General features: G+C 37.4%; 1 protein-coding gene across 28 annotated transcripts in view; it reads left to right on the top strand.

The window, feature by feature from the left end:
* The window catches only part of NRXN1 (neurexin 1), a 681,973-nt gene that overhangs the window by 568,517 nt on the left and 92,863 nt on the right, over positions 1–20,593 (top strand). For 19 of the 28 annotated variants that reach the window (XM_069009396.1, XM_069009402.1, XM_069009401.1 and 16 more), the window contains 2 exons: positions 16,488–16,577; positions 18,006–18,325. In XM_069009396.1, the coding sequence (XP_068865497.1) occupies positions 16,488–16,577; positions 18,006–18,325 (410 nt within the window). Of the gene's footprint in view, positions 1–9,573; positions 9,643–16,487; positions 16,578–18,005; positions 18,326–20,593 lie in introns of those variants that run through there. The other 9 variants (XM_069009411.1, XM_069009410.1, XM_069009408.1 and 6 more) reach the window with 2 other exon arrangements.

The following is a 20,593-nucleotide window of genomic DNA, read 5'->3' as shown; positions in this document are numbered from 1 at the left end:
TATCTTAAGTGTGTGACCTGCACTTTTTATTATAAGCTTTATTGTCACTTCTGTTAACTCAGAAGGGCTCTGTTCCTCCTGACTGATATCTGCATCCTCTTCAGCATTACCACCATGTCTACTTTCATGTCATCTACAGAGATCACTGTGTGCTTGGCACTTTATGCTGAGATCAGTGAAGAAAATACAAAAGATGATTGGTTGTGGAGCTCAGCTTGGGTACTTTCTTAGGAGTTCCACTGAGGTAGTTTTTCTGGCGGAAAACCACTGTTTTTCTTACATTCATATCTGCAGTGGCATCTGTGGTAGCTCCTACGGCACAGTCTAATGCAGTTTGGGAATTCCCCATGATATTCCTCTTGTTAACTCCATGTAGAACTCAGCATTGAGTTTATCATGTCTCTGTGATGAAAGCATATGTAGATCTTCTACTCATTCAACTAGATGGCATCAGTTCCCCAAAACACGTGGAGAGCTTTGGTCCATCTGACCCATCAACTATTTCTTGAGGCTTTTTATTTTTCAAATATAGGCAATATAGAGGGGAACATAAGGGCCAGAATATGGTACAGTTGACACATTGGCAGGTCTGAATGTGACAAGCAATGACTGCTTATCATCTGTGTGAAAGATTCACTGAGAAGCTAAAGAAGACACCGAATGAAGTGGGAGTTGAAGACAGGAGACATCTCCAGGGCTCATTCCTGGAAGGAGATGCATCCTGGGAAGATGGGAGCGTTGAGTGTAATGTAAAACAGGCAGCCCTTTTATTCAGAACCTGTCAATAGCTACAGCAGCAGGATATCAGCCTCTATGTGAGATAGAGGAAGGAGGACAGAAAAAAAATTCCTTGTTCAATGCTATCGTTTGGGGCTTTTTTTTTCCTTCAGCTTTTTACCATACAATTTTTACACTCCTCTACTTTTTCCACAGTTAATCCATGATTTGCTACATGACCTCATATCAAATGTGTTATTGAAATGCAGATAAATTAGATATACTTCATTTCTTTCATCTGGAAAATTAGTGAGCTTGTCAAATACAGCTGTTAAACTAGCCTAACATGATTTGGTAAAGTTTTGCATTTTATCTCATTTTCCAATTGCTTCCATATCTTTAATTATTTCTTTTAAAATTTGTTCTAAAGCAGCATGTATGGCTAAGGTCAGACTAAGTAGTTTTTAAATTCTTCTTATGTAAAGCTATTACATTATCTGTTCTCTACTGCAAAAAATAACATGCCCCATTGGATAGCTGGATTTAAAAACTCCTGGCTTCTTATTTTGAAGTTCTGGGATAAAGATTATCTTCCTCACTTTCTGACCACACAAGATCAGTAAGAATATGTACATTGCTTTCTTCTGAGCTGCAGAGATCTGCATTTTCATAGATACCTGCCTATAGTCAATTGAGTCTGCTCCCTTGGATCACCATCAGCCTTACTATAAAGTGATTTTCCTCTACTCTATGATCTCTTTTTTTTAATAGCACTTAAAAATCTCTGGCTTTTAAATTTATTTTACTTCCCTTGGAAGGTTTTTTGGGCTTAAGTTCTGGCAATTTTTCTTGTGTGTTTATTTATTTTTGTAATTCTGAAAGGCACTGCTTTCTTTACTGAGCAAGTCTGGGGTTTTACCCTCCTGTAATACAGCCTGTGATAGTGTATTTGTTCAGTCTACTAGGTTTCCTCTTGTATATTTTTAACCTTGCAGGTGCAAGCTCAAAAATATATACATATATACTTTTTTTCATTATTTTAATACTTTACCTTATAGAATTTCCAAGTGTCATTCCTGGCTGAATCCAGCCCCTTATACTGATTGCACAATCTAACTTCCTTCAACTTATCAAATTTTGTTCTTTTTAAATCAAAAATCTGATTTACAAGTTTATTTTTAGTTGTCCTTATATTAATTTAAGTCAACTCCTGATCACTCAATCAAAAAATGTTTCCTACAATTAACTTTTCTGTGATGTCTCCAATCCTTAGCCAAGGCAAAGATAAAATTGTGTTCTTTTTTTGTTGGTTTTGTCTGGACAAAAGCCTCAATGAATATTCTAGGAAGTTGATATCTACCTATATTCATGTTACTATGTCCAGTTATAATATGAACAAAAGAAGGCATTATACCAGTGTGTAAAATAATGACAAGGAGAAGTGAAAATAAGGCAAGGAGTTATTTGAAACTCAATTCAGTAAGTTCTCCAGAGTAAAGATGGAAGAAATTATCCTGGAAGAAGCAGGAATCAAAATACATGAAAAATTCATCTTAGTTACTGAGACACAAACCAGCAGTTAAGTGATGGATGTAACTAGGCCAGTGTTCTACCTTGCCTTTGTAATTGCACAACTGATTTCTCGCATGTTTTTCTGATTTCATACAGCTCTGACTGCTCTTTGGTTATGATTAAATGTATTTGTCAGCATGCACCCAGGTCTCACTTCCCATATAATTTTATTGTTGATGTGAAAGATTGATGTTAACAAAAATGGAAATTTATTTTCCCATTCTCTTTGGGTGAGCTGCTGTTGCAGCTTACCCAAAGTCAAGGAATTATTTTTTTTAAAAAAGCACTGCTGCCCTTTGAGTGATTATGAAATTCTCCTATCCTGCTGCTCTCTTTAAGTAAAGAGCCTAGGTGATACCCAAACAAAGCACTACAGTAAGTCTCTTTTCAAAAAGTGGTTTCAGTAAAATTTCCCAAATCAGCTTTTTAATTTGACAGCTTATCAGGTCTTTCTGTCAGATAATGCTATATAATAATGCTTCTCCAAGTCTGCAGACAGGTTTTTTCTCCCCCTTTATTTTTCATCTTGGATATCCTGGTGAAATACAAAGGCTCATCCCGTCTTAGGCTTGTTAGATCCTGTAATTAAATTCAGATCTTGATAAAATGTGTGGCACAGTTGTCATTACTTGATCACAGAAGGTATAACACCTTTCAGTTAAATACAGCAAGGTGGCACAATGGAAGGAGAGAGAAAATGTCAAATGAGCAGTGATTCAGAAAAATGTTTTTAAAATACTGAAAGAAAGAGAGATGTGCTCTTTTTGTGTCTTGTGGAAGAGGATGGGCTGGTACCTGCTTACCATAATTAGGCACAGGGTGATATGGAAATGGAATTTCTGAAGACAACAAGCTCCAGGGATTCAAGTTAGAGGAATAAAATGGGAATGAAAACAGACCTAAGAAAGAGACGTGGCAAATCTGTCACAGCTGGTCTCTTTCACCCCTTCAGGAAAGGCATTATCTATTAACAATTCCCAAAAGTCAGATCACAAAAGATGAATTATTGCCTATACTTAGAGGTTCTTTTACAAACTTGTATTTGTCTTGACATAGGTTTTCTGTGTAACCTGCAATATCACACCCAATCTGGTAGGGTAAGTTAGAAATGGAGGATTAACATCTTGTCAGTTAAGAAGAGAACAATTGACTCAAACTCTTTCCCAAGGAATTTAAGCTGCATAATTTCCTTAACCATATAATGCTGGCATCTCTGATAGCATCAATGATTTAAAAGAAATTCGTCATTCGTCTTTTCTTTCCCAGTGGCAGGACCGTGTTGTCAGTGCAGAGATTTGAACACCAAGATTCCTTTGTTTCTCTTTCCTTCCAGCCTCCAGTGGGTTTGTAACTATCTCATTACACAGGACTTTATATAACATGTCACTCACTGAGCCAAACCAGTAATTCCCTCACCCCAGTAAAATGATTTCTGTGTAACACTTAAGTTGGTGTGCTTGTGACAGTGCCTCTGTCCTGAGATGCCTCACTAGGCTGGCACACACACGGGTCTGCTTTAAGGCTCCCACTGAAGCTCCCAGTGGCTGGTTGAGCATGCAGGAGCAGAGTACAATGCAGTGTGCTCCTCCTGCCATGCACTCTATTTCCATTATCTTCTGGGGCAAGCCTGGAGTCAGTCTGCAATGGGAGCCTTTCTCAGGACAGAACAAATCAATGTGGTGTTGAGCCTTCAAAGCAGACAATCTATCATATGGAAAACAAAACTAATTTCTCTGCAGTGCTATTGTGTTTTAGGTGCTCTCAGAAGATGAGGTATTTTTTTTTATTTGGGGCACATTCGTGCATGTGTCCCCAATATATTTTACTGGTGGCATGAGGTGTGACAGCAGTATAGTACTTTATGTCTGCAGGATAAGAACTTCCATTAAACTAACTAATTCAGAAATAGTCACTATAATTCATACTGCAGCAGGGAAAACAGCAACTTGCTCCATCCTAGATATATTTTCCAGAGAGCAAACTGCATTAAGTAGGTATCCAGAAGGACACAAATCATTGCTGTCTGGAACATACGAGTGTGCACATTCTTTAGACTCTCTTTCTCCTCTTTGTGCCCTGTGAACACAGGAGAGAAGCTGTACACCCATCTCTTCATCCTCTGGTTTGATTAGATTTCTTCAGTCTTAAGCCCTGTTGGTTAAAAGCCAATCAAACAAAAACCATCTTGCAACTGCAGTATCCACGCTGTCAAAATAATTTTTTTCTTTAATACTTTGGATTTGAGATTAATGGCACCTTGGTTGCAACAAATTCTACTGCTGTATTATATCATGCATATACAGTTAACTTCAGAGTGTTCCAGGAGTGTTCAAAGACCTGTCTTGATCCTAGCAAGGTATAGCTGAGATAGAGGATATATATATATTTTTTTCCAGTCTATCCTACCTGTCAAAAAAGAAATATATGATTTATATAACCTAGAACTCTTAAGAGCTTCACAAGGGTCATATTGTGTAGTATAAGTATTTCAAATAAATTTGAAGCAGAAATTGAATATCCCTCAGTGTATCAGAAGCATGAAACATTGTAAAGGGCATCCTAATTTCAGCCCCTTACATACAGAAGTTAACTGAATTAAAGGCAGTGAAATTATGCTTTTGCAAATTGGTTTAATTGAGATGTGAATGGCTTATTTTCCTCTGTGAACTATTTCTAGGGAGTTAAATGGCTTTTCTGGTGCAGCATTGAGTTTAGTGGACATTAAAAAATGAATGAAACACAGTATCATCAAGGTTAAGTATATATAAAGACAATTTTGATTTTCCTGTTTTACAGAACTGATGGGCATTAATAGAGGAGATGTTTAAATTTTTAAATTATAGTTGCACAATAGGGAGATAATAATAAATATGCCCTTTTGAAAAGAGCAAGTGGTGCTAAAAATAGAACTGTAGCTGGGTATAGGGCTAAATCTTGAAAGAATTCTCTCATTTTCAGAGCACGGCAATTGCCTCATAGCAATTTTCAACCAAAGGATTCTTGACCATCTCACTTTGGGGTCCCAGTCCTGGAGTTTTTGTAAGTGAGTTTTTGTCTGAACTAAACTACAAGCTCAGCTATGGCTGCATTATCCATTCTAAAAGGCTGTGGTAGGATATGGTACACATGAAGGATTTAGGCAGAGAGGTTTCAGGCTCCATTTCAGGGCTCCTCCTCCCCTTTTATTAAGTTCTCTGGTGCTTATAGGTATCCTGTGTGTAAAAATCATCCTTTAAGAGCCAAATTACAATCAGAGAGGAGCAACACTGCAGAGGGCGGTGTGGCAGTGACTTTGGGGAGCCTGCACATCACAGCTACACATCTCATTTTCAATCCCAAAGCTAGTGGATACGCCTCATCCAAGTGGTAAGCAGTGAATATAGTTAATTATTCATTAGTCAGCCTGAGCTAATAAGCTCAGTATGGCATAAAACTGATGGTTCTCAGTGAGGGGCACTCACTGACTGGAACCCCCAACACCCACTGGGGTTCTCTACTGGCTCTAAAAAGGTTATGGCAAAGTAGACAGTGTCCTGGAGAGCTATGATTCCAAGAAGACACTTGTGGGGGGCTCATCCTCCAGGTTGCTCTGTATGAAGCATCATGTGAGGCTGTGACAAAGGGATTTATGGAAATCACTTTGTGGGCACAAAAGGCTAAAGCATTAAGAACTAGGGAGGATTTTACCACCTTTTTCAGCACTTTGAAACAAGCTCTGGAACGGGTATCAAAGTCTGTACCTGGGGTCTGTGGTTCTACGGAAGAAAACAAATTGGCATGTGTGTAATGAGATCCCTGGAGAGAAACAATCTTAAGTGATTTATACTGTCAGAAAGAAAACTATGCAGTGACTTGATTACAATCTAAGTGCTTTCAGGAGGAGAAAACTGGAGATGCTTACAGTGCTCTTTAGCTGTTCCTAGAAAGCTGTAACTAGAACTGAGAAATACATGGAAGAAATGAGCACAGAATTTCAACAGTGAGCCTTGGTATTCACTTCTGAGAGATTTTCCTCTATGGTGTGTCACCATGTCAGGAGAAGGTGGTTTCCTGGAAGTCCTGATTGAGCCTGTTACGGGTTATAAATTAACCAAAGAATAGTTTCATGGCTGAATACCTGATTAGTGGGTCAATAGTCATATCCTGTGATGTGCAGTTGACATTAGGCCTATGTCTTAGGAGTGTATTATTGATATAAGAATAATGCTATGGTAGCAATATGTTTATAATGCAGATATAGCAATAACTTTCCAGGAATTAAAGTCAGAGTAGGGAAAAAAAAAAAAAGTTTCCAGGTATCATTTCTATATCCAGAAACATTACTGTGCTAATCAACAGCTATGCAATGCCTTAAATATGTCAGTCCTATTACATCAAACTGGGAATGTGCTTGTAAAAGAGCAGAAAGAGAATACTGAAAATATTACTTAAATCCTAATATATAATTTATATTTCTCTTTCTCAGCTTTGTGTATTTATACATCCAGAAGTCCTGATATGTAAGGAATGATTCTTAGTTAGCTGCTTGCTTGTCCATTCTATCTAATAGCTCACAGTTTGCTGCATGTAATTTTTGCAGTAGCTGACTTTAGTTAAAGAGCATTCCATGGAGTAAGCCTGCATGCAACTTTTCCAGCTGAGCTGGAGAGATGAGCCATGCTGCAGGAGTGTGTCAGAAATAATCTGCTGCCTGTACACTTCCCTTATCTGTCATAGCTCTGTGGATGTGAGCACCATGGGTGTTCTGTGCAGAAAACAAAATGGGATGTTACTCCAATCCTTGTCAGAATCCTGTTTTAGCCTTGTACTTTATTGGTGGTAACAATCCATCCTGGCAGACAGACATATTTTAGTGTTAATTGAATATACTGCAGCCTCAGCAGTGAAACTTCTAAACAAAGTTTTAGTGTTCTGCTGTAGAAGCAGTGGCAAATCTGTGAACATATGAACAAAAGCACAGAAGGCACCTTCCTTTTCCCATCTAATCTATCAAGTCCATGCCAGTACTTTCATGGGTGATGGTGGACAATAGATTGATGGACTGATGTAGTCCCTCCTGCTCACAGTCGTGAATTTTGTCTTGAAATATGCTTATTAAACTGGAATTCATTAATATTTTATTAGTAAGTCATCTGCACATTTGAGCTGTTAGTGTATTATCTGCTTTGAATTAGATTCTTATTTAATACTTCACCTTGCTCAGTACCATCATTTAGAAATAAAAATAATTTAAATAGCATATTACATTATATTTAATAATGCATTAGTGCTTCGTGTTAGAGAAGTTACAAGAGTTCATAAAGCTGGAAAGATGATAATAGCCTTATTTAATTTCAACATGGTGGGTTTCAGTAAGTTTTTAAAAGGTCAAGTGCTTTCCTGAGAAAAAGTAGATGTGTAAATTGTGCTAGCAGAGCTATTTTCTTTCTAAAGTTGATCTTTTTCCCATTTAACATTTCATAAGTGTTTCAGAGTAGAAGTCAGGTCCACACTGTGGATATTGCATCAGCAAATGGATTTTTGTAAAACAAAACGAAAAATTAAACATATTGACAGTTGACGAGTGATTATCTATTTCCTTGCAAAGTCATATATGCTTACATAGTCCAATATTGATGGTTTCTTCATTCTGGTGTTTCAGCTCAGATTTGCTCTGAAGATCAAGCCAATAAATTTAGACCTACATGAAAGTTAGCTGCCAGCTTTGAACTGCCCATCCAAAACGTGCCCTTGTTAGCTTCAAAACAGAGCAGCTCCTCATATGAAAGTGGGTCCTAGGCAAGAACTTAAAGCATTGGGATGTCTTGGCTTAGCTGGTGCAGGTCAGATCCACATGTGTTAGGACTGGCTTTGAAGTCACTGGCTTTCTCTTCTAGAGGCCCAAGGCTACCTTGACACCATCTGTCATCTGAAAACATCCAAGGAGATATCTGTAACTTCAAAGATCTTTTCAGGCCATGATTTAGGAAGACACTGGAGAATTGCTTCCCTGCTTGATGCTCAGTGTGTCTTTATAGACTTTTGCAGAATAGGGTGCACTGAAATGGACTTTCCATGCATGTGGTTTGTGCCAACACTGACGGCCCTTTTCCTGCCTATTCCCCACACAAGGTCTTTACTCAGCAGTGGGTCTTTGTCCCATTTTTACACAGAGAATATGAGAATTCATGAAGGAGACATATCAGGAAAGTGACAACCATATTATGGTAACCAGATGTTCCCTTCCCTGAGAACTTCCTAAACCATACAAAAAGGAAAATATAGAAGAGTTTTGATTATAGAAACTCAAAGCATCTGAGCAATTAACTTTCCAATTCTCTTCAAAATTACCATCTCAAAACAAAATCAAATGTTTCACAACAATTCTCAGTACTCTAAGTTGTACTACTTAAAAAAAAATGAGGTAAAACATAATCGAAAAACCTTAGCTAATTGTAAATGTTTTGCAGATTATTAGAAAATTAGCTGCATTTTATAAAAAGTTATAATGATGTGCAACATAGCACAGGTTAAAGGGGAATTATTAGTGATTTTTTTCCTTAAATTTATAAATATGAAATCAGATTATTTCAATTTTTAACAGATAAGATTAAACCTCTGCTGGAAGTCTACCCACAGCCATTAGACTTTTCCATGGTGGTCTTCTCATTACAGTTCTGCAGTCCTAAAGCACTCCTCTGTTTTTATCTCAGTGAACATCTGTTTCTATTATTTACAGTTTCTGTTTCTGCATCTTGCCGAAAGCATTAAAACTCCCCTGTATGTACAAGTTTAAACCTTTCCATTTGAAATAGATTATTCTTTTATAGTAAAATGTCTGCAAGGCTTAAATACACAAATTGAAATGCCACTTTTAGACAGAACTGAAAGTCTGGAGCTGGCTTTGGCCAAGGGCTAGGTTTTTTTCACTTTTTTTTTGCTTGCACTGCTGACACAGAACAGATTTTTATCTCTTAAATGCCATTTTCTTAAATGCCATGGGCGCATCTGTTTTTTTCTTCTTGGCAAACTCTGGTCCAAAGAATGACCTCTGTTTTGTTCCTGTTGGCTTGTGTGTAATTATGCCTATCCATAGGAGAATAAGATGATACAGCCTGGGCAGGTGCAGCAAGTATGACAAAGCACCTGTATGTCCCAGGACTTTAGAACACAGGGGTTAACTCCAGCATCTTCATGTTTTGTGAAAGAGCATGAAATCAACGTTTTTAAAATTTACAGCTGCAGTCAAGTTAGTTTGTGTGCTGTTGATGAAGGCTGATGCTGAGTGCTTTGGATTTCTTACAGTGTTTATGAACCTGGTCATGTAATGAGCATGACTTTATCTGCACCCTGCACTGTCCCTGCACAGCCTGCTCAAGCAGTCCAGTTGCAGCAGTTTTGGAGATCACAACTGAAGGCCAATCCTCTATTTTCTCTTATCAACCACATATCCAAGAGGAGGATTTAACTCCAGAAGATTTTTCCAATTGTTTCAGATGACTTTTCATGTTGCAAATTGTCCACAAATAACTTATGGGAAAAATAGATTTTCCCAAAGCCTTTCACTAACCACAATAAAATGCAAGGTTATGAGCAATGACCTTTTGACAGTCTGTCCTTTTTCCAAACTCGGAACTTATGTGGTGATTAAACTTAATTAGGAGACTTACCACATAGTTAGTAAGTCCTTTCTTATTGATGGCTTCTATCTGAATACTGGATATTCATGGAGTTACAGCCCAGTGGGAATTTAAAATGGGAGCTGAGCACAGTGTTTCCCTTTTACCATTGTTCATTTATATAATGTATTAAGAAATAATAAGAAACTGCTTACAGTCAACCTCTGGTTAAATTTATATCGAAAATATAACCTTAAATGCTGTGACATTATGATTTAGAAACAGTTCAGAGTCCTTTTACCTTGGAGAACTACAAAATGTCACTCTTGGGGGATGTTGGGCATGGTACCATACTTGCAACAATTCATTCCTCTTCAATGACTTCTATCAATTTTCCTGCCTATTTTAGCAGCAGCCCTACAGTATTAGCTCTTTAAATTCTACACAGGCAGTACAAAGGATCTTTTTAAAACTCCTGATAACAAAATATGACCTTTAATTTATCAGACAAGTCTTATGTTTTCTTATCTGCTTCTTGTTTCTTTTCATCTTCTCTTGCTTGTTTTTGATATAATACACCAATCTCTCAAAATAAGCAAACCAGCACTGCACAAACTGAGACAGATACTGCATTACAGTGAGAAAGTGAGAGTCAGGAAGAGCATACTCTTCATTTAATTACTAATTAATCCAGTGAAAAATAATCAAAAACAAAACAGGGCAGAAGGTAGTTGATTTGAAGTGAAGATTCAGCTCCCCCTGAGAGGTTAATGAGAGTTCTCAGTTTAATCCTGTAGAAAGTTGTAAAAATATTGTTTACTTTGTTTAATATGCAAGCATGAAATAAGGAGATTACAGGTGAATAGAGGATGGGTTGGTACAGTCTGTAGGATAAATGGAATGGGAACCAACTTACGCATTCATCTTGCAATAAATGTTGTAATTGTATTCTTCTTAAAGGCAAACCTAAGTTTTGCTTTGTTTTTAGCACTGTTATGAGCCACCACTGAAAGATTTGACTCTGCTATGAGGACTCCTATCAGTCATTCTGTGGGCAAATAACTTCTTGGGATGCTTAATATTCATTATAAGAAATTTGGGAGTCCCTCTAGGGTGTAAAGGGTCATATTATATTTTGGTCATTTAATATGCACTTGCCAGGCTTGACACTTCAAAGTTTGGAGAAGTTGTACTTCATGGTGGTTTCTCTCTTCATAGGTTAAATTTTCTCCAGAAGGTAAGGCATTGAAGAGCTGCACTCTTACTTATTTGCTACAGGTTCCTTCTCTAACTCACGAGTTTCTTTGCACTTTTCTCTTCTCTCTGAGTTGACGGTAAGGTTTGTTCAAAATGCTCACATTCTGCAACTGTGTGTGTACCTGAACACTGGAGGAGGCCCAGATCAGCCTTCTGGATATGTAATTCCTCACACAACATCTTTGAGGCTGGCCACTGCATCCTTCTCTGTCTCTCCCCACACACTGTAACAAGTAGAGCTGACATCTTTCAGCAACACCTTCATCTGATCCATCCAGAGCTCGCTCCTGGATCAAACACTGGCTAGACAAGTCTGTAAGCACTCAGCAAAAATGTAGGTCAGAGCAATGTCCCCCACTAACACAGTGACTTCCTGAGGTGAACTTGGACCTCTTCTCCTCTCCCCCATGCAACCCAGTCTCAAGTATATGTGCACAATAGTGGAAATAGATGCGATGAAAGAACTTTAGTGTGGGCCATTACTGAGATTATGATTTCATCTCCTGGCCATGTGAGACTGTTTGTGGACTGTTTGTGCCCATATCCCACCCAGAGCTGCTGTGGCTTCCTCTCACGTCATGCAGTTGACATTTCAGTCAGGTTTCATCCCTAACTGCATCTGGAGGAATGATATGGGTCTCTGTCTTTCTCTTGCAGATGTCAGGGGAGTCATGATTCAGAAATAGCAGTGTTGAGATCATGATGAGCAAAACTAGGGAAAGAGGGTTGTTTATAAATGGAGATAGACCTTGATTTCATCACTTTGTTATTTATTTCCCTAACAGATCACTGAGACTAACAATGTGAATTTGTATTCTGTTAAAGGGTTTGTTTCAAAGAAAATATTCTCTAGTATAGGTTGTTCTTCACAGACTCACGATTTTCAACCTTCTTACTTATTCCTTTTCAAGGATGCTGCTATTTCACATCAATAACTGACACCTTTATTTCAGAGCACAAAATAGAATTACACTCCAGCCCTGACAATATAATAAATCAGGAGGGATAAAATACATATTAGTGAAGTTCACATAGTTGGTTTGTCCCAGCTGACCTATAGATATAAAGGTATGATTAAAGTTTTTTTTAGACTGCATCTTCTCAGTTGTGACATAAGATTTAGCTCTGACTCAAAGATTTGACCTTTGCTGCTTTTCTCTGCTTACCTTGATTCTTTGGAATTATTGTTATTCCCTTGAAGCCTTTCTGCCAGTATGGAATTAACACTGTGTTGTGACAAAATATTGTCTATTTGGCAGAAGAATGAAGCCATCTAGAATTCAATCAGGTTAGACAGTGTCATGGTGCACATCCTGAGTGAATCATTTCTACCCAGCTTTTTTAATCAAAGAAATCTTGGCCATATAACCTGGAAGAGTAATGCTGGATAGTCACATAGCTGTCTACAATTAAAGTTTAGGCACATCAGGGGGTTTTTTATGAATTACGATGGAAAGGATGCCTGCCAGAGCACTTAATCTTTCAGAAGGGTAGCAGAAATAAAATCTCAAAGCCGCAGGTTTACTTAGAGTATGAAAAAATTTATTAACCTTCTTGGAAGTGTTTTTTACTGAAGAAGTTCCTTGTGGTTCACCATATTGGTAAAAACAAGCATAAATAAAGGAAGGTAGAAAAACATGAGCTGAATACTCCTGAGGAAAACAATCTGTGGTATTTATGATTACTGGGGATGAGACTATAAGATGAGGGAAACGCACACAGTTTTACTGAATTCAGTGGGTCTATCCAGATTCATTGCATCTAAGTGCATGACCCAAACCAGCTGTTTGGGAAGAAGCAGTTATTGAAACTATGTGTGCTTTTCATGATGTAGTAATAGGACTTTTGTTGCTTTTAATGGAGTTTCCATTATTTTCAATTCGTTTTTTTTAATGTAGTTGTTATGTGTCTACTGGTTTCATCATTACTAAATCCATGTGTTCTCCTTGAAACTAAATCCAGATAAGTTCCACACCATTTCCCCCTAGCCTTTGCATTTATATTATACACTAGAAGAATTTAAGCTAATGTAATAGTGTCAAATTGAGATTTATTTCACAGCACACTTTTCCTCTGATGACGAATGGGCTAATGTAATCAGCAATTATTTTTTGTGTGACCTTTACAAATCAAATTGTTATTTCCTTGCTTTTCATTTGAATTTTGCTCCCAGTGGTGCAGGACTGCTGCAGCTAGTATAAAACATAATTTATTGATAGAATCACATTATAATAGTCTCAAAAAACATGCATACTGTATGTTTTAATGAAAGAATTCAAAGAAATGTGTAAGCTGGCCAAGGTTAAATTTATGGTGTTAATTCACAGAGGAGTTTCCAGGATCACCATAGAGAGGTTCTGGAGCAGCTGCAGATTAGTGAGAGTGAACCTTGCCTAGGATAAATCCCATGTTAGTCATGGAATTACAACAGAGAGTTGCAGTAGCGCTAAGGATCCAGTCTGGTGTCTGCAGAGGGTCCTCTTACCAAATGTTCCTGATTTACACCTACTGGGTGAATAAACAACACAGTTTAATGCTTTCCCAGTAAAGGCAGTTGTGAACACTTTGTCATAACTGCCTGGTTCTTGTGGGATCCAGAGAGCATTCGTTCACAAAAGGCATCCAGTGAGTAACAGCGTGTGAAGTTGATGACTGAATGATGATCTCTACCCATTAGACTTATTTCCATTATGCTATTGCATTCCTTATGCCCACAGACCTCTTCTGAACAACTTAGCCTTTTTTATAAATGACATACAAGAATCTCACCCACTCCCCCATTTTTTTTTTAAATATAAATAACCGGGGGAAAAAAAGGTACGCAACCCCAACTAAAATTCATGATTCATTTACTTTAAGTTAAGGAAACCTTTTGGAAATAGGATGTTCTCTCACTTATTCAGTGACTCAACTGATAATGCCTCAATAAAAATTGTAGAAATATCCTTTTGAAAAGTTAAATGTGTTAAAACTAACTGAGTGTCAGTAAATATAAATTATTAACTCAGTGGTTTAGGTATACATACATACACACATATTTTGATGGAAGATACAAATCCAAAACAGAAACATGTAGGATCATACCATTTATTTTGGTTCCTGTGTTGGTCGCATGAAATTTCTTGGGTTTTTTTCTGGTACTTTTCAAATTTCCATTTATTCACAGTAAGTTTGCTGTAGGAAAAGGAGGCCAGGATGAAGAGCAGTAATTTTAAAAATCATAGCAGGAAAGAAAGAATTAAAGCTTCCTCTATTCTCACATCATCACAGTAGTTGTGTTGTGATATGTTTAATGTGATATGTTTAATTCCAAAACTTCACTTCCTTGGAGAAGTACAAAAGGGAGAGCTTCAGTAAAATGTTTAATGTTCAGTTTCAGTTCTGTTTTATGGAAAATAAATCTAAACATTGAGAACAGAGAGAAATGTACATAGAAACAAAATGTATATGTTTTTTATATATATATGTATGTACATCCATCCACTTTTTAATATGACAGACACTTAGATGTTCACATAGCATATTTACTCAGAGAAGTTGTGGAACCCCCTTCTGTGGTTGTCCAAAGAAGTTGTGGATGCCCCATCATCGGAAGGGTTCAAGGTCAGGTCAAATGGGCTTTGAGCAACCTGATCTAGTGAAAGGTGTCTTTACCCATAGCAGGGGGGTGGGAAGAGATGATCTCCAAATGTCCCTTTCAACCCAAAGCATTTTATGATTTTATACTGGAAAGGGAACCAACAGGAAAAGAGCATCTCCTCAAAAGCAAATAGGTCAACTTCTGGCATGGTGGATAATGTCCATGATAAACAAAGTGAGGGCTGCATGAAACATGGAAATAGCAGTTCTCATTGCTGCAGAACAAATACCTGCATAAAACCACCATGGTTTCATCTACAGTTTTGGGGAACTATTGTACTGATTCTTCCCTGCAAGCCTGTTACGGCTTGTAATTTTGTGACAAACCAGAACACTGATCTGAATTTGTATAATTGTTTGACAGTTAGCAGTGGGATCCTTCTAGCTCAGGAATATGTCTTTCTGAGCACTACGTGGACTTACTGCAGCATGTGCTTACATTTCTACTGCAGATACAGGACTTGGTTCCTTGGTTGGTTTGGTGGGTTTTGAAGTCAAAGAAAATATGCACATTTGATTGCAATCAATAAGATTGATTTTGTATTTGGACATGATTTATGAATGACTGCTTTTTACCCATCCGGCTCTTATCTCTCAGATTCTTTCCTAATATGAACCAATACAATGAAAGAAAAAGACATTGTTGGTTTAAAATTAGGCTGCCACCAAAAGCCTATGCATTGAAGCAAATATTTAGGTTTGCCATTCTCCTAAGTGGTTTTCTGAGGGATCACAACTATATGACTCAAGCACAAAAACCTGTAATTACAAATAAATATTTAAAGTGTTTTGCTAATTATTCCTCATCTGCTATTTTTGTGACTGTATTAGCCTTGTTATACCTCACTGTTTTAGTTAAAGAAGTCAGAGATCTCTGCACTGACTGAGAATAGATACAGTTGGCAAATATGACAAGTTTGTCCTTTGCATTGCCGAGTTCTGATTAGCTCTTAATTTATGAAACCCCATCACAGATGGCCTCTTGCTAAATTTTAAAGCACTTCCATGTTTCAGAACCAAGCTACCTTTCAGCAAGTCACTTTTGTCAAAGCCTTGGTGTTCCTTCAAGACATTGTCAACGAGTCCTAAGAGAATGTACAAACTGTGAATGCCCTGGTCTGTTCTGTACCATGTATTTGAATCTCTGGATTTTGTTTAAATGAAGCGAAGAAATGTGTATTTTTTCTGCTTAGGAATAAGTTACAGCAGGACTATTATTAGACAGAAGAAGTAAGTGTGCCTTAGATGGTGATTAAGAGTTGTGTTCTTCTTCTTTAAATGACTAACCTGGAGTGAGAGGTTGGATGTCTTTTGAAAACTTAAACCTGTTTCACCTGAACATGTTTAACTAGTTAATAAGAAACATCAAAAAAGACAAAACCCTGAGGTCAACTATCATTTTTTTGTAAAGCCATTCGATGATGTTTAAATTTGTTTTTTGGGTCTGTCTATAACATAAGTTTAATAACCTAGCTCAAATGCAGATTTCTAATTTTCAATTAACATAGGAATAATTTTGTTTGCTAAAATAAAATAAATGAATGAATGAAAAGTCTGAACCATGAAATGTTCTAGGTAGCACTTTTTAAAATTCCAAATTTCAAAAAATCATGTGGCAACTGTATAGCTCAAGCTTTAAGTATTAACTTTTAACCTTTGACCTTACAGATTTTAACCAATGAAATGTCTCTTTAAACTTTAAAGGAAACAATGATAACGAGCGCCTGGCGATTGCTAGACAGCGAATTCCATATCGACTTGGTCGAGTAGTTGATGAATGGCTACTCGACAAAGGTAAAAAACATTGATTAAAACTTCAAATAAAAAAATAATTTGAACATAACCAAGTAGTGCTTCATTGTAACACTAATAAACATAAAAAATAAATTTCAGTAAAACTAAATTAAAACAAATTTTAAAAAGTAAAATATAGAGTAATATTTGCATACCTTGTATAATAATTTCTATACATTTCTAGAAGTACCAGCTGTTTAATAATCTTACCCTGTTAACTTAAGGTTAAAGGGACTGTTAAATATAATCCACTAACTCAATCTATGAAGGTACTCATAGCAAACATTAACCAAAAATTATAAATCATTCATAGATTATATTCCATGTTCCAGCATCTAAATTATTAACTAAAAATATCTGTAGTTATGATATCTTCATTATGGTCCTGAAAAAAATTTGTTTAAACTGTAGGTATCTTAAATAGTGGGCAATATGAATTGCCAATCAAAATGAAGTCCCTTTAACGTTTGCAACCTTCTAAGGGGATTTTGGAACAAACACTAATTAAAACAGAACTTTAAAGTTGTGTGCATGCTTTTTGTGAGCAGAAACCAATCTGCTAAAGTGACTATTCTATTTACTAAGAGTGGTACTGTTGCTGAGGATTTCTCTGTTTAATGGAAATGTGCCATGATTTCTCCATCGGTATGTGTATCATTTCTGAAGCCGCTTTTACATCTAAAATCTTTTATTTTAATTGATAGCCTTGCTGAAAGCCAATCAGACATCTATTTTTGAATCTGCCTCTGAGATACTCAGTGTGAACCATGTGTTTCTTTTCAGTGTGTATGTTGAAGGGAAATAAACATTTAAAGACGAAAAGGAAATATTTAATTAAAAATGTAAATATTCACATATATAGAGATGCAACAGATTACTGCATAAATTCTTTAAAATTCACTTGACCTAGTGACTTCCTGGCATATATATAAACTTTGTCTGTGTGTATATACATATTTGTATATGTCTATACATACATAAACTCACTTGTACATAAAGCTATAGGCTCTATGCTGCATTGCGTGGAAAAAAAACCAAACTTTTAAATGTTGGCAGACTTGAAGAAAACATTATCTTAAGGAATTAGAAAACCTGGCATTCTTAAAACACACCAAAAGGTTAACACTGCTTTCAGGTAAAAGGGAGAGGGGTATATCTTGTAGTGCCAAACACATTTGCAAATATATTTGATTGGCCTTTTAGCAAAAAACATAGATCCCAAAACGTCGTAAATTAAGAAAAATGCAAATGCTCTCAAATTTTATGCATTTCATGGACACCTCATTAAAAAGCAATGAATTATGAGTCAAATCCTTTTCTTATAGTTTATTGCTCTCATTTTTCACCCCATGACAATCTGTTATCACTCGTGTAGAGTATAGCGTTCACAGTCAACATTTTTGCATGTATATAATATTATCTTCACAGGGCGTCAGCTCACAATCTTCAATAGCCAAGCAACCATAAAAATTGGAGGCAAGGAACGCGGCCACCCTTTCCAAGGCCAGCTCTCTGGTCTTTACTACAATGGCTTGAAAGTTCTGAATATGGCGGCAGAAAACGAGGCCAACATCGTGATAGAAGGAAATGTGAGACTTGTTGGTGAAGTGCCTTCCTCTATGACAACCGAGTCCACAGCCACCGCAATGCAGTCGGAGATGTCCACGTCAGTCATGGAAACAACCACCACCTTGGCCACGAGCACCGCTAGAAGAGGAAAGGCTCCGACCAAAGAACCCATTGGTCAGGTTAGTTGGCTTCCTCGCCTTTTGCCAATGTCTTCACGCCTCAGAGCGTGGCTTCCTTTGTCTCATTCCCTCTGCAGATGAAATTGTTCCTATTAAAGAAATGCATGAGTTACAGTTGAAAGTTCTGTACCATACGTGGCTCATGGATGTGATGTTCATCAGCATTGAGAGGGAAAGTAAGGACTTTGCTGGTCTTCTAAATTAGGCAAACTTACCAGTTCAGATTGTTCTGGTGCTGAGTTATATTGCTCTGTCATCCATCTTCATAGTGGTGCATATTTTTAAATACCCTTTCTTCCTTTGATGGCTTACATCGATTATTTTCACTGTAGGAATGCAGGATGTCTGGAATTAGATATAATTAAATGAAGTGGTGACTTTATCCATGAGATAGAGAAAAGAGACCCAGTTTTAAGAGAGAACAGGAAGGAGGTGTGAAGACAAAAAGTTGCAAGAGGCTGGAAAAGAGGGAATTAGCACTTTCTCTAGTCCCATGATTGATCATATTCTCTGGCAGTATTCCTCACAAGAAGCAGTGGCAGCAGAGGGAATTAAGAGCACTCTGCACCATGAAAGACTCAGGCTCAAAGTCATAGGCTGTTTACTGTTTGAAGTTATTTGTATCTGATTAATTTGGTGATATATTTAGTTGCTTTCAGGTTTTGTCAGGATCTCTGTATAATATGCAGGGGAATTAATTATTGGGAAAAGGAGGGGAGAAAAACAGGTGAGTGAATTAAGTACCTTCATCTCGTGGATATCCTGAGTAACAGCAGTCAGACATTGGGCTTTAAGAACCTAAAACTTGTCAAGACGTTCCTGTGGTGGGAAAGATTCTTTCATATTTATTCTTTCTTAAAAAAAAACGAAACAAAACAAACAAAAAATCCCTCAGCCAAACCAAGAAACAAAGGTAGACTGCTAAAAGCTTTTCTTATGTTCATTTGGTTTCACATGCTTGTTTGTGTGCCCACTGGGCCATCAAGCCATGACAGCTACACTCCTGAGATCCAGAAGTAGGACAAAGAACACAGAAAGCATCATGACCTGTAGGGAGGGACAGGATGTGCTGAATGAGGTTCATTTTCTCAAGAATGAAGCACAGTAGACAGAGGCTGAGGTCAGGTTGCCTGTTTTCTGTGTAAAAACTCAAGTCACAGACTGAATTTGATTGGGGCATCAAAATTGACACTTCAGCTTTTCTGTCTGTAGTATCTCTGTATGCTTTATCCTATGGACCAAAAACTACAGTAAAGTAAAAGTAAAAATGGTTATTTAAAAATCTTGAAGCAGTACACTCAACTTAGAAATGAGCCTTAAAAAAAAGCATTTTGACTTGTGGGTTGCCAGAGGGTTTCATAATTATTGTAGTAAGTTACAGAGTTTTACTAAATAGCAATACACTTTCTTTGTTACTAATTCTGTTCTCAATAGTATCTTGCACTCTATTATCCAGCTAATCTGACCCTCAGTATTTTGCAGCAACAAAATGTAAGGCTTCATCAAATTTACCAAAGGGAACGTCTGCCTCTAAAAGTGTAGAACACCCTCCCAGTGTGGAAGAATTTGAGCTCAATTAATGTTACTTAATTAAAATTAAACAATGTTAAGCTGTTCTGTCAGTTCCCAGCATACTGTTGGCCTCTGCCAACAATTTTGGAGGAAAAATGTCACAGGGGCCATTCTCAGTTGGCACCTTGCATGAGCTGTAGGCAGCAGGATTTACTGGTGTAATTGCTTTGCCAGTTGGCCTCAATTTCTGGGAGTATTCCCCACTATAATTTGCACACTATTTGCATGTTCAGCCACTAAGACTTTTCTTTTTGAGGTGTACCAATGGGATATTTTTGAAAGAAAATTTTCATAAGCTAACAGCTATGGTGAGGTGTAAATTTTTCTGAGGAGGGGAAACAGACAGGGCAAAATGATCTTCCAAAGCTGATCTGTTTCTAGACTGTGGTGCCTGAAATAAAATGTGGCCCTTATTGATTCTGTCAGAACATCCACTCAATTTTTTAGAGAACCTTCCTGCCACTGGGGCTGAGTGGCCTCGATGCAGTTGTGCCATTTCCTCTTTCCTCTCTGGCTGAAGCAGCTATGCCAAAATAACTGGAGCTCTTTGATACCTCATCATGAGGAGCACCCAGAGGTACAGAGCATCTCTCCAACTCAGGTTCTGAGGGTGAAGGTTTTGATCAGCCTCTCTCACCTGTTAGCTGGGCTGGAACAAGGACTTCATGCATCCAGTGGGACACAATGCTGATTTAT

Source organism: Aphelocoma coerulescens, chromosome 3 (assembly GCF_041296385.1).
Source record: "Aphelocoma coerulescens isolate FSJ_1873_10779 chromosome 3, UR_Acoe_1.0, whole genome shotgun sequence".
NCBI classification, from domain to species: domain Eukaryota; kingdom Metazoa; phylum Chordata; class Aves; order Passeriformes; family Corvidae; genus Aphelocoma; species Aphelocoma coerulescens.
Note: the sequence above shows the minus strand (reverse complement) of the source record. Positions and strands in the feature narration are given on the sequence as shown.